The sequence below is a fragment of the Plectropomus leopardus genome, chromosome 16, assembly GCF_008729295.1.
Source record: "Plectropomus leopardus isolate mb chromosome 16, YSFRI_Pleo_2.0, whole genome shotgun sequence".
Lineage (NCBI taxonomy): Eukaryota > Metazoa > Chordata > Actinopteri > Perciformes > Serranidae > Plectropomus > Plectropomus leopardus.
Genome location: NC_056478.1, coordinates 3,827,432 through 3,846,397, shown reverse-complemented (window position 1 = coordinate 3,846,397; position 18,966 = coordinate 3,827,432). Strand labels below are relative to the sequence as shown.

At 36.9% G+C, this 18,966-nt stretch overlaps 1 protein-coding gene across 1 annotated transcript in view; it reads right to left on the bottom strand.

The window, feature by feature from the left end:
• The window catches only part of mmut (methylmalonyl CoA mutase), a 30,511-nt gene extending 12,197 nt beyond the window's left edge, over positions 1-18,314 (bottom strand). Inside the window, exons 1-8 of the mRNA XM_042503650.1 lie at positions 18,229-18,314; positions 15,621-16,046; positions 13,386-13,753; positions 12,052-12,209; positions 7,234-7,405; positions 6,900-7,148; positions 6,659-6,770; positions 696-811 (exon numbers count right to left, since the gene is read on the bottom strand). Of these exons, the coding sequence (XP_042359584.1) occupies positions 696-811; positions 6,659-6,770; positions 6,900-7,148; positions 7,234-7,405; positions 12,052-12,209; positions 13,386-13,753; positions 15,621-16,017 (1,572 nt within the window). The 5' untranslated portion in view covers positions 16,018-16,046; positions 18,229-18,314. The remainder of the gene's footprint in view (positions 1-695; positions 812-6,658; positions 6,771-6,899; positions 7,149-7,233; positions 7,406-12,051; positions 12,210-13,385; positions 13,754-15,620; positions 16,047-18,228) is intronic.
• Positions 18,315-18,966: the final 652 nt, after the last annotated feature.

The following is an 18,966-nucleotide window of genomic DNA, read 5'->3' as shown; positions in this document are numbered from 1 at the left end:
GCACTCTGGCACCTTATGTATGCTAGAAGTACAAAAACAGTTCCCACTGCGACTCATTTTATTATTATTGTGAATAAGAAAATGGTTGGGGGGCCACCTGGCACCCTTCTGGGGACCCTTATTTGGCCAAGGGGCTGTATGATGAGTATCATTGACATACTGTGAACACATATAAGAATATATATGTTTTCCTTTCTTCATCTCCAAGTATGACAGATTTTGCTTTAATAATTGTATCATTTATTTACGCATGAAAACTGTGAATCGCAATATCAACATAAGAATTCTCTGGGAAGATGGTAAACAACACTGGACAAAATGTTGATTTTGTTTTGAAAAATGAATGCAGACTGTAACATCTAATTTCAACTGCCTGAGGACCTTTGTTGCATGCGTCACTATCTCCCCATGTTTTCTGTCAACAAAGTAACAAAATACCAAAACAAACAAACCAAGAAAGCTCATGCATGTGAGTGTGTGTGTGTGTGTGTACTATTTAACAGTGCTTGAGTCATCGCAACACATTAGTTCAAGGTTTCCAGCATGGATAGTCAAGTTGTGTAACGGTGACACTGTTTTGAAGTCTTTACACGCGGTGGTGGTATTCCCTGAATAAAAAGCACAGGTGGAACAAATGACGTGTTAATCTTTAAATACCACTAATTCTTCTATTAAACTGTCAAAGGAACACTGACCTTCTTCAGCTTTTCAATCTGTTTCTGACGCACAACAGTGTTATCTATGGCCAGCACCTCCACAGTCTCCTCTTTCTCCAGACGGTACTTGTTCACCCCGACAATGACCTCTGATCCTGGAGGAGAACGGAGAGAAAAGTATACGTGTTCGTGAATCAGCAGGAAAGAAATAATCCCTCAATAATCACTCATGACCATTACAAGTGTGTGGCAGCGTATTCGTCCGCAAAGAATCTGCTCTTATTTTCCTCTTATTTTGCAGCATTTGGGACGATTCTGGGCACACCGTGCAGGTGAGATTAGGACTAATAAACTGTATAATAACTTAGAGATTGGGTGCCACACCATTAGCAGCACACATCCATGAGGATATATATATATAAACTATATATATAAACTAATAATTTTTTACTTTTCCTCAGGTACGATTTTGAATAGGGATGTCCCGGTTATGTTTTTTGCCCTTGTACCCAATCCAAGTCATTTAATACCGAGTGTCTGCCGATACCAAGTCTCGATCCGTTACTTGTATTTACCTGGTAAATACAAGTACTCAAGTTATTAAATCAATCCAGTGAATATACTTGGCAGTGTAATAGCTCTCCAATGAGATACAAGAAAACCTGTCTGTATCCAAACATTTCCTCAGAGTTTATTTTTTTCCATTTTTTTAAAATAACAAAATAAAAATAAAAAATCATTTGTTTTCTCAACAAAATAACAAAGTAAACACACTAAAATGTGTCCTCTAAAATTGCTCTCAAATTCAGCATCGTAATAAAAGTACATAAAACTAAACACAAGTAATATAATCAAAATTCCACTTTTAAGCAATGTTATATATCCTAATTTATTTTACAGAATAATGATAATTTTTAAGTAATATTACAATACAATATTTTACAGCCGCTTAGCTCAAGACAAGTGCGTCCCCCGTGCTCACCTTCAGGGGCAGGAGGGGTGTAAAGTGACACACACATATACCATCATACCAGAGAAATTTCCGGAAGGTATAAAGCATGACACACCACCCAATCCTTGTCATCTCTCACTGAGCCCATTAAGATGAAGCACTCGTCTTCTTTGTTGAGAGTCGTACTGGGAAATGTTGAGGAGAAGCTTCAACAAATCACACGAATGCAAACAATAACTATCTCCACATGTGCTCCAAACTCATTGTCCGTATTTGCAGGCACAAAAGCCCGTGACGACAAACCCAAATGACACGACTGCGTCAACGAGCACTTGATCAACATCTCAAAGGCGACTCGGCTGTGACGCAGCTTTGTCGCTCACTGTGTAAAGGGACCGTAACAGTGTAAGGTGCCCCTGCTGTCTTACTTAAGTGAATACTTGAGGCTCTATACTGAACATGTCATATCATGGATAAAAATTTTAATCCGACCTAGATACGTGTCATCTTGGACAATGTCATGGCAAGACTGTATAACTCCTCGCTCAGTGTGTCTGAGTCAATAAACTGTATCACTTGGATTTAATTCACCCATCTTCAATTATAATTTCCTAATTTATTTACTTTAAAATGTGCAATAGGTTATTTTACGGTGCAATGACTCTTTATACACAATAATTGGTGCAATAATTCAACTACAGCAATCCTGTGTGCAATTACTGAAATGTGGTCAAGATAAGGAAAGCACTCCAATTATACTTTTTTTTTATTGCTACACGGACGTTTCGTGCCAGACGCCCTTCTTCAGAGTGTGCATTCGGCAATATCACGAAAAAAGCCCACAGGCCCAACTCCACACATGAAAACACCTTCAGTTCCTCCCAGCAGAGGGAGCCAACATTTTTAAGACGCAGAATTTCAGTAATATGCATTTAAATCATAAAAAAAACAATAAAAATAAATATAAAATAAAGTAAATCAATAAGTAAATTAATAAATTATTAAAAATAACAGCATAAATGAAATCAATAACAACCATAACAATAATAAAAAGAACAAATATATAAATTAATTTTAAAAAATAATTAAATAAATAAATGGAAAAAACCACCACCAACAACAATAATAATATGAAAAAAATAATAAAAATAAAAATCATCAATAAAAAAATAATAGAGAAATTAATAAAATAAAATAAAATGTGTTTTTTTGTTTGTTTTTTTTTACCTATTAATCAAATTTGCAATATTTTTTCAATTCTTGTATATAGGCTATTTTTAACATGCGACACATATTGTGTATATTTGTCTTCCATTGTTCTTCATACTTGTGTATACATCTGCTGTAGATTGTAGCATCATACGCATATTTTATATTTCTAAATTTGCATACTAGTTTTATAAATTTTACTGTAGCATGCGGCACATAGTGCTATTTTATATGCACTTCACAAACTCAGCACATTATAGATATTTATCATTTTAAATATTCATATACTTGTGCTAATTGCTTCTTACTAATACTCTATTCATATATTTTTTTCTTTTATATATTTATCATATTATACATATTTATAATATTAGATATTCATATACTAGTGCTCATTGTTTTTATCAGAACTGTATTTCTGTTTTACATTTTTACACACTTTGTGCTGGTACTTTTTTCTACTTCTTTCTATAATTCTCTATGATTGGCATCAGAGCGACTGTGACGAATCACAATTCCCCCTCGGGGATCAGTAAAATATTTCTGATACTGATGAAGAAGCCCTGCGTTTCAAGGCCAGCTTACAAAATAATGATTGCTATGAACACTTAAGTGCTCAAAAATTACACAGAGAGCAGACAGAAGCTTATAATTCTCTAAAAATACATCTCAAAATTTGACCACGGTGTCGGAAACCTGACCTGAGAACCGAACATGGTCAATCTGAATTCAAGCCTCATCAGAAGTGGAAACAAATGTCAGCAGCCGAGATGGGCTGCAGGGCTGAATAGAAAGCCAATGAATATCAATGAGATCAGGCATCAGGGGGATTACGGAGGAGAGCTGCACAGTCTGTGAAGGTCCTGCTCTGCTACATCGCAGACCTTTCAGGGCTCACATAGGTTACATAAATTCCGAGAAGACATTATAAAGCCTCGGGTAAATTCCTTGATAACAACCTCTCCGAGAGCACCACACATGCTGTCCTCGCTTTTCTAACAACACAACAACAAACACAATGTCTGAATGAAGCTCAGATACCATCTTGTGTGAGCTGCGTTCCTGTCCTCTTGTGGTCGCCCTGTAAGACCGGCCTACAAATTACGCTCCAGGCACTGAAGTCTAACGAGGCTCAACATGCACGCGTTTGGGTTCAGGGCACTTTCAAGGGACACGAACTATATATATATAAATTCCTCTGCAGGTGAAGGGATCAGCATTTCAATAGTGAGAGTGTAAACAGATAACACGCTCAATTCAAGGCTGCTCAATGCAGGATTAAGAGAATCTGCTCATCGGGGTCATTACATCTGAAAGGAGCAGGGTCGCCTTCCTGACGTTAGTAAATCTTAGAGTACATTTGCACATGAAACAACTCGGTACTTAAATCCTTCACTGGATTCATGAATGTTTATGATGAAGTGGCCGATATTTGGTATACTGCAGATTATCTGTATCTACGTTTTATTTTAATGATCAATGATAAAAACCTCAAGGTGCTATTTTTTTAAATTTTATTTTAATTTAAATAACATGAACAAAGTTTTATGTTGGAGTTTGTTATAATCCAAATTCTTAATATTGACAGAAAGATTTTCATTTTTATTGTAAATGCATATCAGTTCCAAACGTTGGTTATCGGTCTCATTAACAGCTAATAATCAGTTGACCTCTACGAAATACCTGCACCGGATTCATTAACACAAAAATCTGTATTTATCATGTAAACCTACTGACTGAGCACACCTGGATGAGAGCAAAGTAAGAACATTTGGTGCATCTGAAGTTGACTTAAAAATTAAAGAAAATGTTGCTGCATGACGTCCAGTGTTTCTTAAATCACTCTTTGTCACATCAGAGTTCGGCCGTTAGCTCATCACCTGCTGAAGTGTTCTCTTTATTTCTCTGATATTTCATAGCGAGATGTTCAGGAGGATTTCACCGTGAGCCGAATTATCCACAGAGGTCTCTTTTCTCCAAAACAAATGAACCAGGCTTAATGCTCAATATTTATGAAATTAAATTTAAGACTTTTTCAGGACCTGCAGACTACCTGGATTTAAACAGTTTATGCCAAATTTGGTAAGAAATGTGACCGTTTTAAACAGGATGAAGGAGCTGTACACGCCACCTGATTATCAGATCCGAAACCTTCATTTGACGTTTGACTGCAGCTGCGGTTCAGAGGAAGACGATGTTAGTATGATGGAGATGAAGAGGCTGCAAAGATCACAGGAAGAGCGGCTTTAAGGCAATAAGATTAACAGTCAGTGACCTATATATACACACGGAGGTTTTATGTCCTTTAACTTGACAATTTTGGGAGGTAGACTTCAGGAAGTTTCAAGCAGAATCCATTCCTCCTCCATATGTGCCCGTCACACTCTCATTCAATTTAAAGATTGATTATTAACTGTATTTACTATTATTGAGTCATTTACATTTTAATAATTCCTTTTTTTCTTTCTCCCTAGAAAATTAAAATGACTCTATCAGCTTACTTAGATTTATTTTTTTTAATTGTATACATGTGTTCATATTTATATGTCTTTATTTTTATGGTTTTTATTGCTATTTTTACATATTTTCATTTTATTGGTGTAGTTGACATTAGTTATTTTCCCGTTGCATTAGGTTTTTATCTGTGTTATTATAAGTATTATTATCATCATCATCATCATCATTATTATCAGTGATAAACCGATCATTTCCAGCTTCTCATGGCCGATAAGATACCGATAATCGATCATTTCCCTTTGTTTGTTTTTCGGATCAGTCAGTATCAATAACTTAACCCCGACTTTGTCTCTCAGTCCGCAGCGCCGTCAGGTCTCACGGTGCAGGCTGGTCAGCAGGTCAATGATGAGAAACAACAGGGGCGCTGAGTTTACGATTATTTCTATCTTTATTTGTTCATTTGTTATTTTCAAGGCAGAACACGAATAAAAGGGCGCTAACGGGCGCAGCAAATTATTATCAGGTTTGTTTTTTTAGCACGACCAGCAGCGCCCCTCCAGCGTGTGGCGCTCTACGACCTCCTATATCTCCTCAGTGACAGTATGTTTCCTCCTTGCTCAATGATGATCTAAATAAGTTGCTAAATGTTTCTCCTGTTGTGTTTTTTTAAAACAGCGCTGCTGAGAGGGTCCGAAAAGCTGCTGAAAAGCGATTAAGTCGGCACGTTAGCAGTCCTCTCCTCTCGTCACCCTGGGACCTTAGATCGTCTTGATCGTTTGTTTTTGGACCTGGAAATGTTGTTTTATTGCGTAACATCCGTAACAGTGTCCCCTACACTACAGCGAAAACACAGACTCACGGAAAATCTCGTCAATGGCGGGGAAAGAGTTAAAAGAAACAATGGGTTAAACCCTGCTGCTGACTGATGTTGTGGACTGATCTAGCAGCAGCAGTTTGACACACAGCATAATGCAGAGTGTGTAGGACTGGAGGAGCGAAACCATGGCAACACGGGCCAAATCAAAGCAGTTTCTGCTTATTATTATCGGTTCTATTTATCGGCCAAAAATGTTATTATCGGAATTATCAGTATTACGTCATTAGTCCCATTATCCTGCCTATAATTATTGTGCATCCCTAATTATTATTATTATTATTATTATCATTATCATTATCATTTACTTTATTATTGATAATAATTTGAATTAAAACTTGCTACAGTTGCCAGTTGAGACAATATTATTAACTGTTTGTTTCTTTGTTTAACATATTTGTGTGTCACATGCACGATCGTCATGTCTGTTGAAAATGTTAAATCAAAAAATAAAAGTTCTATAAAAAATTTTAAAAAAGGTATTAAGCTAATGATATACTCAAACGGTACCTGAGTCAATGCGGGCCTGTCTGCGTGCAGCACACTCCTCAATTTTAAGTTTTGGGATGCCCTCTGCCACGGCTCTGGCCATGCCGCCCATCTCCTCGATCTCTTTGATGAACTAAACAAAGAAAAACACAGCTCGATTATCGTGACAGTTTCACAGAGATCAACTATCCCCTGAGTGAGACAGACATGGACAGAGTAAAGAAATAAACCCGGCTGTGGACGTTTTGTCCCAATGACAAACCTTCAAAGCTTTGTTATAGACGTCGTCGGTGAGAGCCTCCATCATGTGCGAGCCCCCCCAGGGATCGGCCACTTTGGGGATGCCGGACTCTTCCTGGATGATGATCTGCGTGTTCCTGGCGATGCGAGCGCTCTTCACTGTGGGCAAGCCCAGAGCTTCATCGAACGAGTTGGTGTGGAGCGACTGGGTTCCTCCGAACACGGCCGCCATGGCCTCAATCACTGTACGGATCACGTTGTTGTACGGATCCTAAGAGGAAGGAATCACACAGGAACGTTCTTCATTTTTGCACGTTTGAGTTTGATCTCTATACATTTTAAGGATTGCTATTTACTTGTTCGGTGAGAGACCAGCCCGAGGTTTGGCAGTGTGTGCGGAGGAGCAGAGACTTGGCATTTTTGGGCTGGAAGTTCTCTTTAATGAGCGTGGCCCACAACCTCCTGCCCGCCCGCAGCTTAGCGATCTCCATGTAGAAATTCATCCCAATCCCCCAGAAGAATGACAACCTGACAACACAAAATTCAAAAAAGAAAAACAGTCAGTTATTGACGTTAACATGGATAAACATCAGTTTTCATTCAGGTGCCTTTTACTAGCATTTAAACCTCTCAAACCGGAGAATATTGGTTTGATTTCTTTCAAAAACGCAAGAAAAAACATAATGAGCGACTTGGTGGAAAATTTCCCGCAAGCTGCAAAAAAATTAGTAAAAGGTGACAGGTAATTATCCGAAAATTAGCCGGGGTTGATTATAAGATTTAATCAAAAAACAAAGCAAACAATGTCCAGAAACTATATTGGTGATTCTCTTAATTATAAATGTATATTTTTAAAATTACAGATCTTTAGCACTTTCTTGAGGTAATGTTTTTCTTGTTTTTTTGTTTTGTTTTTGAGCATCTTTTTCCTGATTTTCAGGTAATTTTCTTGTAACTTTTTTTTACTAGTTTCCTGCTAATTTCTAGGCCATTTCTTTGTCGCCCTCTTTGCATGTTTTCGAAAGAATTCAAGCCAGCTTGCTCAGGTTTCAAAGGGTTAACTAAAAATTGAAAATGAACATAAATTAATTCTATCAACATTTATATAGACACAACATAATATGAGACCGATCCATCACATTTAAAGTATTGCATCTTAGATTCAAAGGTAAAAGTTTTGTTTTTTTCAGCCTGGATCCTGTTTTCCTGTGTTTTTGTATCTGCTTGTAGTGACTGACAGAAACAACAATTAGTCACTGAATCGGTCAAGTATTGAGTGCTATTGAGTGCTGCAGTCGGCAGTAAGAAAACAGGCTGCAGTGTAAGCATCTGGGGCATGTTTGTGCAGCACTTTGTTAAAGAGTAAGATTCTTTTCTTAACCCATAAACAGCCTCAAAATCGTTATTGCCAAACGCACCAGACTCCATTAAAATGAACACTATCTGAAACGCAAAGTCGACAGAAACTAAATAAAACACACAATAGCTGTCGTGATTCAGCTCAACACTGTTCCTACAATCACCAGCTCTGGTTTGGCTGAAAAAAAACCCTCAATTCACTCAGTTAGATGTGAAGATGATGAAAATGACTCACTGAAATTACTGTTTATTTATAAACCGAGTACAATCCTAGTTAAAAAGGTCTATTTAGGCTGGAGTGAGAAAGCAGACGATGCAGACTCACCAGTCTAAATACTAAGTATCCCGAGTGTCCCATTTGGCAAAATATTAGGAGCAGTTATCACCAGAGGCCCCACAATACGACATTATTGCGATACTTGAGTTACGTTTAAATACTATTGCTATTTTAAATATTTTGCGATATGCTGAGTATCATGATTGACATTTATTTATATTGTGATTTATCACCTCTTTTTCCCCTAAAAACTATATCCCCAGAGATGAACTTTGTCAACATCAGTTTCATCTAATAAGGATTATAATGTTATTGTTGCAAAATGGACATTGGGAACTGAAAAAGCAATTGACTTTTTTATTCTAGAAGGCTGATAAAAAAAACAGTTTAATTTGAATTTTCAGTATTATCAACTCATATATTATGAACAATAAATACTTGGCGCGTATTGATACAATATCGTCATGCCAAATATTGCAATCCCATACATTTTTTCCGCCATTATAGCAAGTTTACTGGAAAAAATTGTGCATTGATGAAAAAATGAATAGAATAAATGTAATGCATCAAATAAAAGAATAAATACTGTGTAGAGGGAAGGACAAATGATAAATAATGTGTGTTTCTCTTGCAAAGAAACAATACAAACTTCGTCCTTCACTGTACAGCAGAAATCTTCCTGTTGTTTCAAAGACACAATGACACAGTCCACTGAAAGCCCATCACTGTGGCAGATCCAAAAGCATCTCGTAACCAACACAATTTCAGCACTTCAGTTCCAGTTTTTGTGTGAACACAAGGTCGACACTGGTCATGTGTCTGAAGAAAATCTGAACAATAACAGATAACAGGGTGAAAGCCCTTTCATTTCACACAATAGCGTGGAACATCTATATTGATTCAGAGCTGCAAGGCCACTCTCTGAAGTCATTATTTGGAGACCCTTAAAGCTGGACTGGTCCATCAAGATGTTCCTGGGAACAGCTTGCAAACATAACTCTGCTGTTATGTGAGTAATCAGCAGATGAAGAGGAGATGATGAAAGTATAAGCGCATGAACGAGAGGTGGGCAGAGGGCACGGATGGTGAAGTCGTGTTGTGTAATTGACTGATAAGACCGTCCGCTGTCTAAAGCAGCTCTATCATCGATAATTTCTTTCAAAGTGCACTGGAAGAATGTAACTCTGTGAGTGACAGGTGGGCCGAGCCGAAGGCCATCATATAAAAGATACATTATAGACAACAGTAAGAATAAAATTCAAAACCTTGTTTAGGTCAACAAGTGGCAAATTTAAGCAAAATGTCGGAAATGTCAAGTTAACATATCACATACCTCACATATCATATATATTTTATATTAGACAACACTCTTTGTCTTGGGCTCAGTGGTAAGTATTTGTATAAATTACTATTTAATCTGTTTGATTTGACTAGCAGCATTTCCATCTGGCTTTAATCGTACGCTGATTCAGTCTGTGAGTCCCATCTGGTGGTTTTACAAATAAAGATGAAGGTATTTGTTTGCTGGTTACATGTGGCTCTCACGCTTAGCTATCATGCGTTAGTTCAATATGCAAAGCGTCAGCAGAGTATAAATAAAAGACCAACATCATGGCAGAGCTAAGCGTTTTTCTTCAGAAGAAAAGCGGTGGCAGGGCGATGAGGAGCGTTTCATCCCAGCATTTTACAAGTAGCTCCCAGTGCTTTTTATTATGACCTAAAATCCTAACAACTTTCCTAAATCACTGGAAAAGTCCTCCAAACCTAGAAACAAGCTACAATCGTAGAAATGTCCTAAAATCCTAAAAAAAAAAAAACCCACCCTAAAATCTTAGAAATGTTCTAAAAATCCTAATAATGTCACAAATCCTAGAAATGTCCAAAAATCCTTGTAAGGTCATAATATTCTACAAATTTTCTAAAAATCCTAGAAATGTCCTAAAATCCAAAAAATGCCCTAAAATCTAAGAAATGTCCTAAAATCCTAGAAATGTCCTAAATATTTTTAAAATGAATGTCCTAAAATTCTAGAAAAGTTCTAATATCCTAGAAACATCCTAAAATCCTAGAAATATTTTAAAATCATAGAAATATCCAAAAATCCTAAAAATGTCCTAAAATCCGAGAAATGTCCTAAAATTTGACAACTGCCCTAAAATGCAAGAAACGTCCTCAAATCCTAGAAATGTCCTAAAATCCAAGAAATGTCTTTAAATCCTACAAATGTCCTACAATCCTAGAAAATGTCAAAAATCCGAGAAATGTACTAATATCCCATAAAATTTCTAAAATCCTTGTCATGTCCTAAAATCCTAATAACGTCTCACAATCCTAGAAATGACCAAAAATCCTTGAGATTTCAAAAATTCTTGAAATATTCTAAAATCCTATAAACATCCTTAAATCTGAGAAACATATATGGGGATTCTGGGACTGGCCCCTGGCCCCCTCTCCTTTAGAAAAACTGTCCCTGGAGTACAGCAGGTGGGGTGTCCCTGTCCTGAGGTTTGTAGGAACTGTCCGTCCATGAGACCGTCCACTTCGTGGCTGCACCACTTCTATCACGTCTACCTCGTCTGCCGGCCACAGCCGCACCTCTCTCTCCACAGAACGACCACACAGCTGCTGAGAGAGCGAACGGGCCCGAAGCCCGTTTGTACGACAGCCTGAAAACAAACACCTATTTCTCCGAAGGGCACCGATGAAACAATCATAAACGAGCATTAAGCCCTGTGATGTGAATGTAGCCAAAGTGGCCGAAACGAAATTTAAAAGGTCACAATCCATGTTATAAACACATCTGAGTCACACGTGAGCAAAAAACAAAACAAAATCCTAACTTAGGTCACGTTTTAGCTGCAGTCTGAACTACTGGCCCTTTGTTAGTGTCTGACAGAAATACTTATCTTGGTCATTAGTGACTGCTGAAGCTCTCGTTAAAAAAATAGTGTGAAGAAAGTCTTGTTCCTGTCAGATGCGGCGTGTGACAGACTCTGATGGCGCTAAGAGCTTTGTCACACCTGAGATGAAGGCGTCATGGTTGACATCTTGTAACACTGGAGTCTCGAATTGCTTTGTAATGTTTTGGCTGTAGCAATTTCAACAAAATTTCCTCCACTGGGATCGGTTAATTAATAGTTTTCATATCTTATATTTCAATCTATATTTTTGAAACAGAATTTAGATTAGACTTAATAAATGTTCCCCTGCAGCACATTTATCATTTTCCAGTATTCATTTATCAATCCTGGCTGCTATTTCCTATATTTAGCAATTATTCTAGCAAAGTCATGGTTAAAAATAATTTAATATATACAAAGTTAATGAGACAGTGTATTATGTCTGACCTATATGTAAGAAATAATAAACCACAGCAATATAATGACTCATAATAACACACAATGTCACTTTAACTCCTCTAACATTATGAATAGTGGTCGCAATATTGCAGCCCATTAATAATATTTAAGAATACATTATCCGGCCACAGCAGTGAGCTCCACACCTCCACACTTATTCAGATGTTAATATTTTGTACCTCGGTGCAAACTCATCGATGGTTAAGCCTGCCTTCAGACCAGTGCGGCAGTACTCCAGGCCGTTGGCAATGGTGTAGGCGACTTCCAGGATGGCGTCAGCTCCAGCCTCCTGAAGGTGGTAACCACTGATGGATATGGAGTTGAACTTGGGCATGTGCTGGTAACATGGAGAGTTAATAAAATCAGTGAAACTCACAATATAATAAACATTACATTACTATTATATACGCAAGTTAACCATTAAAAAAACTGACCAGATTATTCTTTCAGAAACATGGGGAAAAGGCAATGAGCAAGAAAAGAAGAAATTAACCCAAAACTAGCAAAAAATTAGTAAAAAGCACAAGAAATTTTGAATGAATGAATGAATGAAAACGTATTTCAGACATGTGAAAATTAAATAAACAAACAAAAGGTTAAATCAGTTTCAACAAATAAGCGGAATAAGTGAAACGCTTGTTACATAAATTCCATTTACAAGCACTGACATGCCTGTAAAAAGGAGAAGGAAGAAGTTTAGGCTCATTTAATCATCCCCTGCTCCGCAACTCAGTCATTTATCTTCATTTTGAATAAATATATTACACATATATATGCATATACCCATATTTTCCTGAAAATTAGATTTAAAAGAACATTAAAAAAACAAAAACAAAGAAAAGACCTTCGAAAAAGTCCTTAAAAATATTTTAATATTTCTTTAACTGAATTTTAAATATGTAATTTTGATCATTATAAATATAGTTTTCCACCAGCTTTTGAATTTACAGTCTGTGAAACATTTCTCACCATGTTATTAATTGCCCATTTTCCCTATATTTTTTAATCTAAGGTTTAAATACTTGCGAAAAGGCATGTGCGAGCAGCACAAGAAAAGTGAAGTTGCTCCAGGTTTTAAAGGGTTAAATAATATGTGCATTCAAAATTCTACTGTTAGTAAAAGTAATAAGTATTTTCAACACGTTGTAGTTAAAGTATCAAAAGTAAATAAACTAATTTTGCAGTAAAAGGTCTCCTGTAACTCCATCATAAGCAAGTTGCTTTTTGCAGGTTTCAAAGGGTTAAACAGCTCGTAAGAGGTGTTTGAGCTCAGAACAAAAAAACTGATGTCGATCCAGATCTCAAAGGGTTAAAGTATATTTTTGGCGCTTTGATTACCACAAGCCGAGCGCCATCTCGTTCCATTATATTGGCGATTAGGCAGACATCTCTACCGCCCTACTCTCGAAAACTCACACTAAAACTATCCAGATTGATAAATAGCACTACAGGTAAGACGTAAAATACGTATTTTATGTTTTTCGGTATAACTGTCCCTTTAAGTGGTACTTACTTTGGAGGTATAAGCGAAGATGTCTGCGATGGCGTGCATGGAAGGCTCCGGGGGGAAAATATAGGTGTTGCGTACCATAAACTCCTTCAAAATATCATTCTGAATGGTGCCAGTCAGTTTGGCTTTGGGGACGCCCTGCTCCTCCCCCGTCACAATAAACATCGCCAACACGGGGATGACCGCTCCGTTCATCGTCATGGAAACGGACATCTTCTCCAGAGGGATTCCATCAAACAACATCTTCATGTCTTCAACCGTGTCTATGGCAACTCCAGCCATGCCGACGTCTCCGTGGACTCGGGGGTTGTCCGAGTCGTAACCGCGGTGAGTGGGGAGGTCAAAGGCCACGGAAAGACCTTGCTGTCCAGCTGGGAAGACAGAGCATAAGAGACAGTAGATTAGAGCTAATGAGAGACAAAAATGGGATGGGGAGACAGACTGGAGCTCAGAGCGAAACAAATGTCACTCATGACAGTGATGGGAGAGTGGTGTAGAGACGCCTCCAGTTATATGACACTTTTAAATGCACTCTTTTGTTCAGACATCTTTTAAAAAACTGCCATTTCTCTTGTTTTGCTTGCAGATTATCACCATAAGATTATCACCATTCTTTGATTTCATGTCGTGTGTAAACCATCACAGTCTGCGGTTTAATGAAGTCATGTATGTTTCACTTGACTGAGCTCAATTCAGCGTGCCGAGACGGCTCCAAAACACTGGAAAGTGTGGCGGTACTACGAGCCTGTGGCATCTGGTGACATTTTACGCAACTGAGTGCCTCCGCTCACATGATGGGCAGAAAAAAATGCATTTCAGCACTAGTGTTCGTGTGTCATTATACAAATCTCCTCCGGCAGCGGTTTTCAAAGTTAGGGGCGCCTGAGAACTTCAGAGGCGGCGCACGGTCAGACAAAACAAACCAGAGAAAGGAAAACTAATATGGACTTGAAACAAAAGATAAAATGTCCGTGGAGATAGGAGTTGCTCACCTTTCTAAAATCCTCTTCCCCTAAAAGTACCAGCAGAGTGCGGGTTTTCTGCATTGACCTTGATTAAAAGCAAGTACCGTTAAAGGCTGCGGGGCGAGGACGATTTATGCATCCCTGCAGCACCTGCCTATGTGTGTGTAAGACGCAGACTCATTGTTCCCACTAAAGTAGGTGAGTGAGCAAAATAAGAAGGCAAAACTGTGAATCAGCTTATCGCAGAGAGATTTCTGCACAATACTGACACAGTAGATGGTTTTTCCATCACAGATTTGCACAAAACTTAAGCGATATTATTGAAATGTCGATAAAACACAACTGTGAGATGACTGCGTTTCCACTGAGTGACGCTATGTGCCTTCTCCTCTGGTGATAATATTCCAACAAGCACGGCGACGGATGTTCAAAACATTAGCAGGTTTTGGGTTTACAACAAACAAAATGTAATCCATTGTGTGTAAAACAAAAATGGGAAAAGATGGGAAAAACCGAAGAGGAATGGGAGAAGTTTTGTGAACTACAATAGCATGTACCAACTGCTGGAGACAATGTGGGATCTCAGATGCCGATCATTACCATAAATTCTGGTCTCTCCCATTATCATTTCCTCTCTGGCAGAAGGCTTATTGTTTTCTTGAGTTTTCATGCTTTACCAAGAGGTGGACTGTTTTTTCCCTTTTTTAATGTTTTTTTCTTGTTTGTTTCTTTCCTCTTAAAAAAAATCATACAATTAGTATAACTGTTGCTTGTATGAATAATGTTACAACATATACTTCTCATTTATTTTGATCCTCTTTGATGTCTTTCTCGCTTTAATGTTAAAAACAGAAAATTATGTAAGTATGTTGTGCTGTATAATGTACACCAATTTTATTTCCAACAAAAGCGTTCTTAAAAAATACAGATGAGGATGTTTAAAATGTTTTTTAAAAGATGTTTATAGATGTTTAAATAAATATTTAAAACATTTTTTTTTAATCAAGATGTTAACAACATGGCTGAGTAGAAAATGAACTAAAGCAACAATGACACAAGTTTGGGGGGATGGCAGCAAAAAAAAACATATACATAAACAAAAAATAGTGACTTTATGTGTTCGGGTTCAGATGTGTTCTGGGAAAATGATTTCCAAAACTGTGTGTCGAACAAAACATATTCTGCTATTAGGTTATTATTTAAGGGTGTGTTTTCATTTCACATTTTTCTACAGTTAACAATGTAAACATACATACACAAATACAAAACCTACCTTTAATATTGTCTTTATAGAACTTGTTGCTCTCCTCCACGGTGCTAAAGCCAGCATACTGCCTGATAGTCCACGGTCTGTAGGTGTACATGGTAGGATAGGGACCCCTTGTGTAGGGAAACACTCCCGGCAGTTCATCGGGCCTGTCAGCTGAGTCTGCTTTAGTGTACACAGGCTTGATGTTGAGTCCCTCTGGCGTGCGCCAGATCAGATCTTCCGGGTTCTTCCCCTTCAGCTGCTTCTTGGCCAGACTGGCCCACTCAGGGTGCAGCTCCTTCTGGTCCTGACATGGTGTGGAAGTGTGGATCAGACAGCGGTGTGTGCGTGCTGAGGAGACGGAGACTTGAGCCAGGCGCCGGGCAGCCATCGCTGCACACGCCCTCTGTGCAGTCAGCATGTTGACTCAGTCAGACGCACATGGACCACCTGAGGGAGACAATGAGGAGCGGCTGTGAAGTGGCTAAAAATAGTTTAGGTAGGAGTGAGTTAGTGCGCTATAAAATTTCATTTAAAAAACATCTGGAAAACTGACTGCCTTAAAAAATGTAAGTAAATATACCTATTAATTTTTATTTATGATAAATTTTAAATGAAAGAACAAATATATTAAAAACACAAAAGCAAAAGTCAAAACAAACGGCATAAAAACTCACACAGAAGCAACACACTTAAAACAAACAGCCAATTTGCAGCATTCGGAGACGAGATGTGCATGCAGTGCTCAAAAGATCCTTAATCCTGTTTTTAAAATCTCTAAGGCTGATAACAGAGTCTATATTAAGATGACTCTGCAGCTGACACCAAGATGACGGAGCAAAAACTCTAAAAGCACCAAAGTCAGTGCAGGTTCAATGAGCAACATACAAAAGTTGCCCATGTAACTCAAAATTGCAACTAGTGTCCATTTTAGGAGTCAGTAAAGAACATAAATAAGAAGGCAGTTCATGTAAAATGGCCTAAAAAGAAAAGAATATAAAAGTATGTGATGCCCACATTACAACTATTGTTCTGGAAATGTTTACACACCCCTAAACTGATATTTGTAGATTTATGTTGGATAATATTGTCTGTAATTTTGATCTGTTACTGGAAAATATTTATTTTGGTTGTTTAAAATTTAACACAATACATGAGAAAGAATATTTTCTAATCAGTTTCATTTTATAGTTTGTTAAGTTTTCCATTCATAAATGTAAATTTACCAAAACAAAACCTCACTTTCAAGTTTTCAAGAAAAACACCGAACTGTTTGTCAACACTTTAAAATTCGTTTATAAAAAAGCACAATGGTCAAGGCTGAGTCAGAATTATCCATAGTGCTTCTTTTATTTTAAAAATTAAACTGGTTCAACAAATCTCTCCATATTTTAAGGAATTTTAAAATGTTAAATAACTATTTACCATTATTACACACACAGTTGATTCCTCATAAAATTATGTTATTGCAACTATGTTTTCACTTTATATTTAAGGAATTTTAAAATGTTAAGACAATAGTGTCAAAAACCATTAAAGCTACCAAAACTGTGAGACTGAGCTCCCAATTTAATGTTTTCACTTATTTTTTTTCCCCTGTTTATTTTTATTGATCCCTGACATGTTTTGTGTTTATTTTAATTTATTTTAGCTCCATCATTTATTTTTGTGTGTATTTACCTGTGTCTCTATTTCATTTGAAACTTAACTAATTATTTGTTTCATTTCATTGTTAACTAATTTCACACAATAAATAATAAGTAAGAAATTTTAGTGTTGGTTTGCTGCTAGCTGGTTTTGTTGCATAATTAACATGAGGCCAACCAGTAAAAAAGCATACTCTGACACGCTAAATGTCCTTTACTGACAGGTCATTTTTGGGATATCGATGCTCATAAATTAACTACTTCAACAACATTTCAGAAAATAAACAAACAAACACTTTAGCTAATGCTAACGTCAAGATAAATAGCCAAATTGTTTAAAAAGCCGACACATAATGTTACTGATACTAACTTCCACTAAACGCATTAAATAATTACGTTTTTAGGCACTTTTAAGATACTTAGTGAGCAGCTAACGTGTGACATTATCAGTTATCAGATGACATTATTGTAACATTCAGCAGCAACAACGTTAGCATTAGCTAGTTTAGCATTGTCTGCTAGCTAAATTAGCTTTAAGCAAAGTTGCAGGGCTAAGGATTATTAAATGTATATTGACTAATGTGAAAACGTTTTCAATTGATAGTAAAAAGCCAAAAACGCGCATTTTAATGATGACAAACGTGATGACATTGTTGTAACATTTTGCAGCAACAACGTTAGCATTTTGTCGGCTAGCTTAACTAGCCAGCCGTCATATTTAAGCGAAGTGAAAAAGCCTGGATTGATTAAATTCATTTGTACTGATGTGAAAACATCTTCAATTGATACTGAAAATGCAAAAAAAAAAATGCACGTTAATGTTGATATGCGTTAAGTAAGATTAGCTGCGCTGCTAGCTAACAGCTGATGTTAGCTCGTTATGTAGCGTACATTTAAACTGATTTTCGCTGACATTAGACGTATTGTTGGTACGTTTTAATATGTATCAGCGCACATTTCTGCATATTTTGAGATCATTTTCTGACCTTGCCGTGTGTTGAGCTCTCTCTGGTTGACGAAAGGCGTGTGGTCGTTCATCCAATGAAGTTTCATAACATTGACTGTCAGCCAATAGCACGCTAACGTCGGCGGATGAACTTTGACCCGGAGACACTGGAAGTAAACAACACTTTGAAGAGTGTTGAGCGTCGCAGAGATCATCAACCTCAGCCAACGTTAGCAGGCTCCAGTTATGTCTTATTTAATGTTACATAATATATTTTTTAATAATATGAATAAGACTTGTCAGTGTATAAACCTCAATTCCCATTAACGTCTGATTTAAATTTTCATGTCTCAATACCATAGACTGCATATAATATATACTTAATACAGTTTATGCTCAATAACAACAAAATTATCTATTATTTTACCCTTTACAATAATGATTAAAAAATTAGTTGCAAAAACATAATATTATGAGGAATCACCATGTTCATAATTATGGTAATTACGTTTATAACACTTTAAAGGTCCTTTTAAATAATGTGGAAAACATCAATGGACCAATTATTTTCTTTAACCAGTAATCAATTTAAAATTGTGTGTTGTAATTATTATAACAGACAAACACATATTCTTTTAAATAATCTGAATTACGTATTTTATTTTTTAAATAAGGATTTAACCTAAAGAATGTGTTCATAAATATGGTAATTAAACATTTAATTGCCATAATAATGAACACGTTAATAAATTAAATGAATACCCCAAACATGTTCATT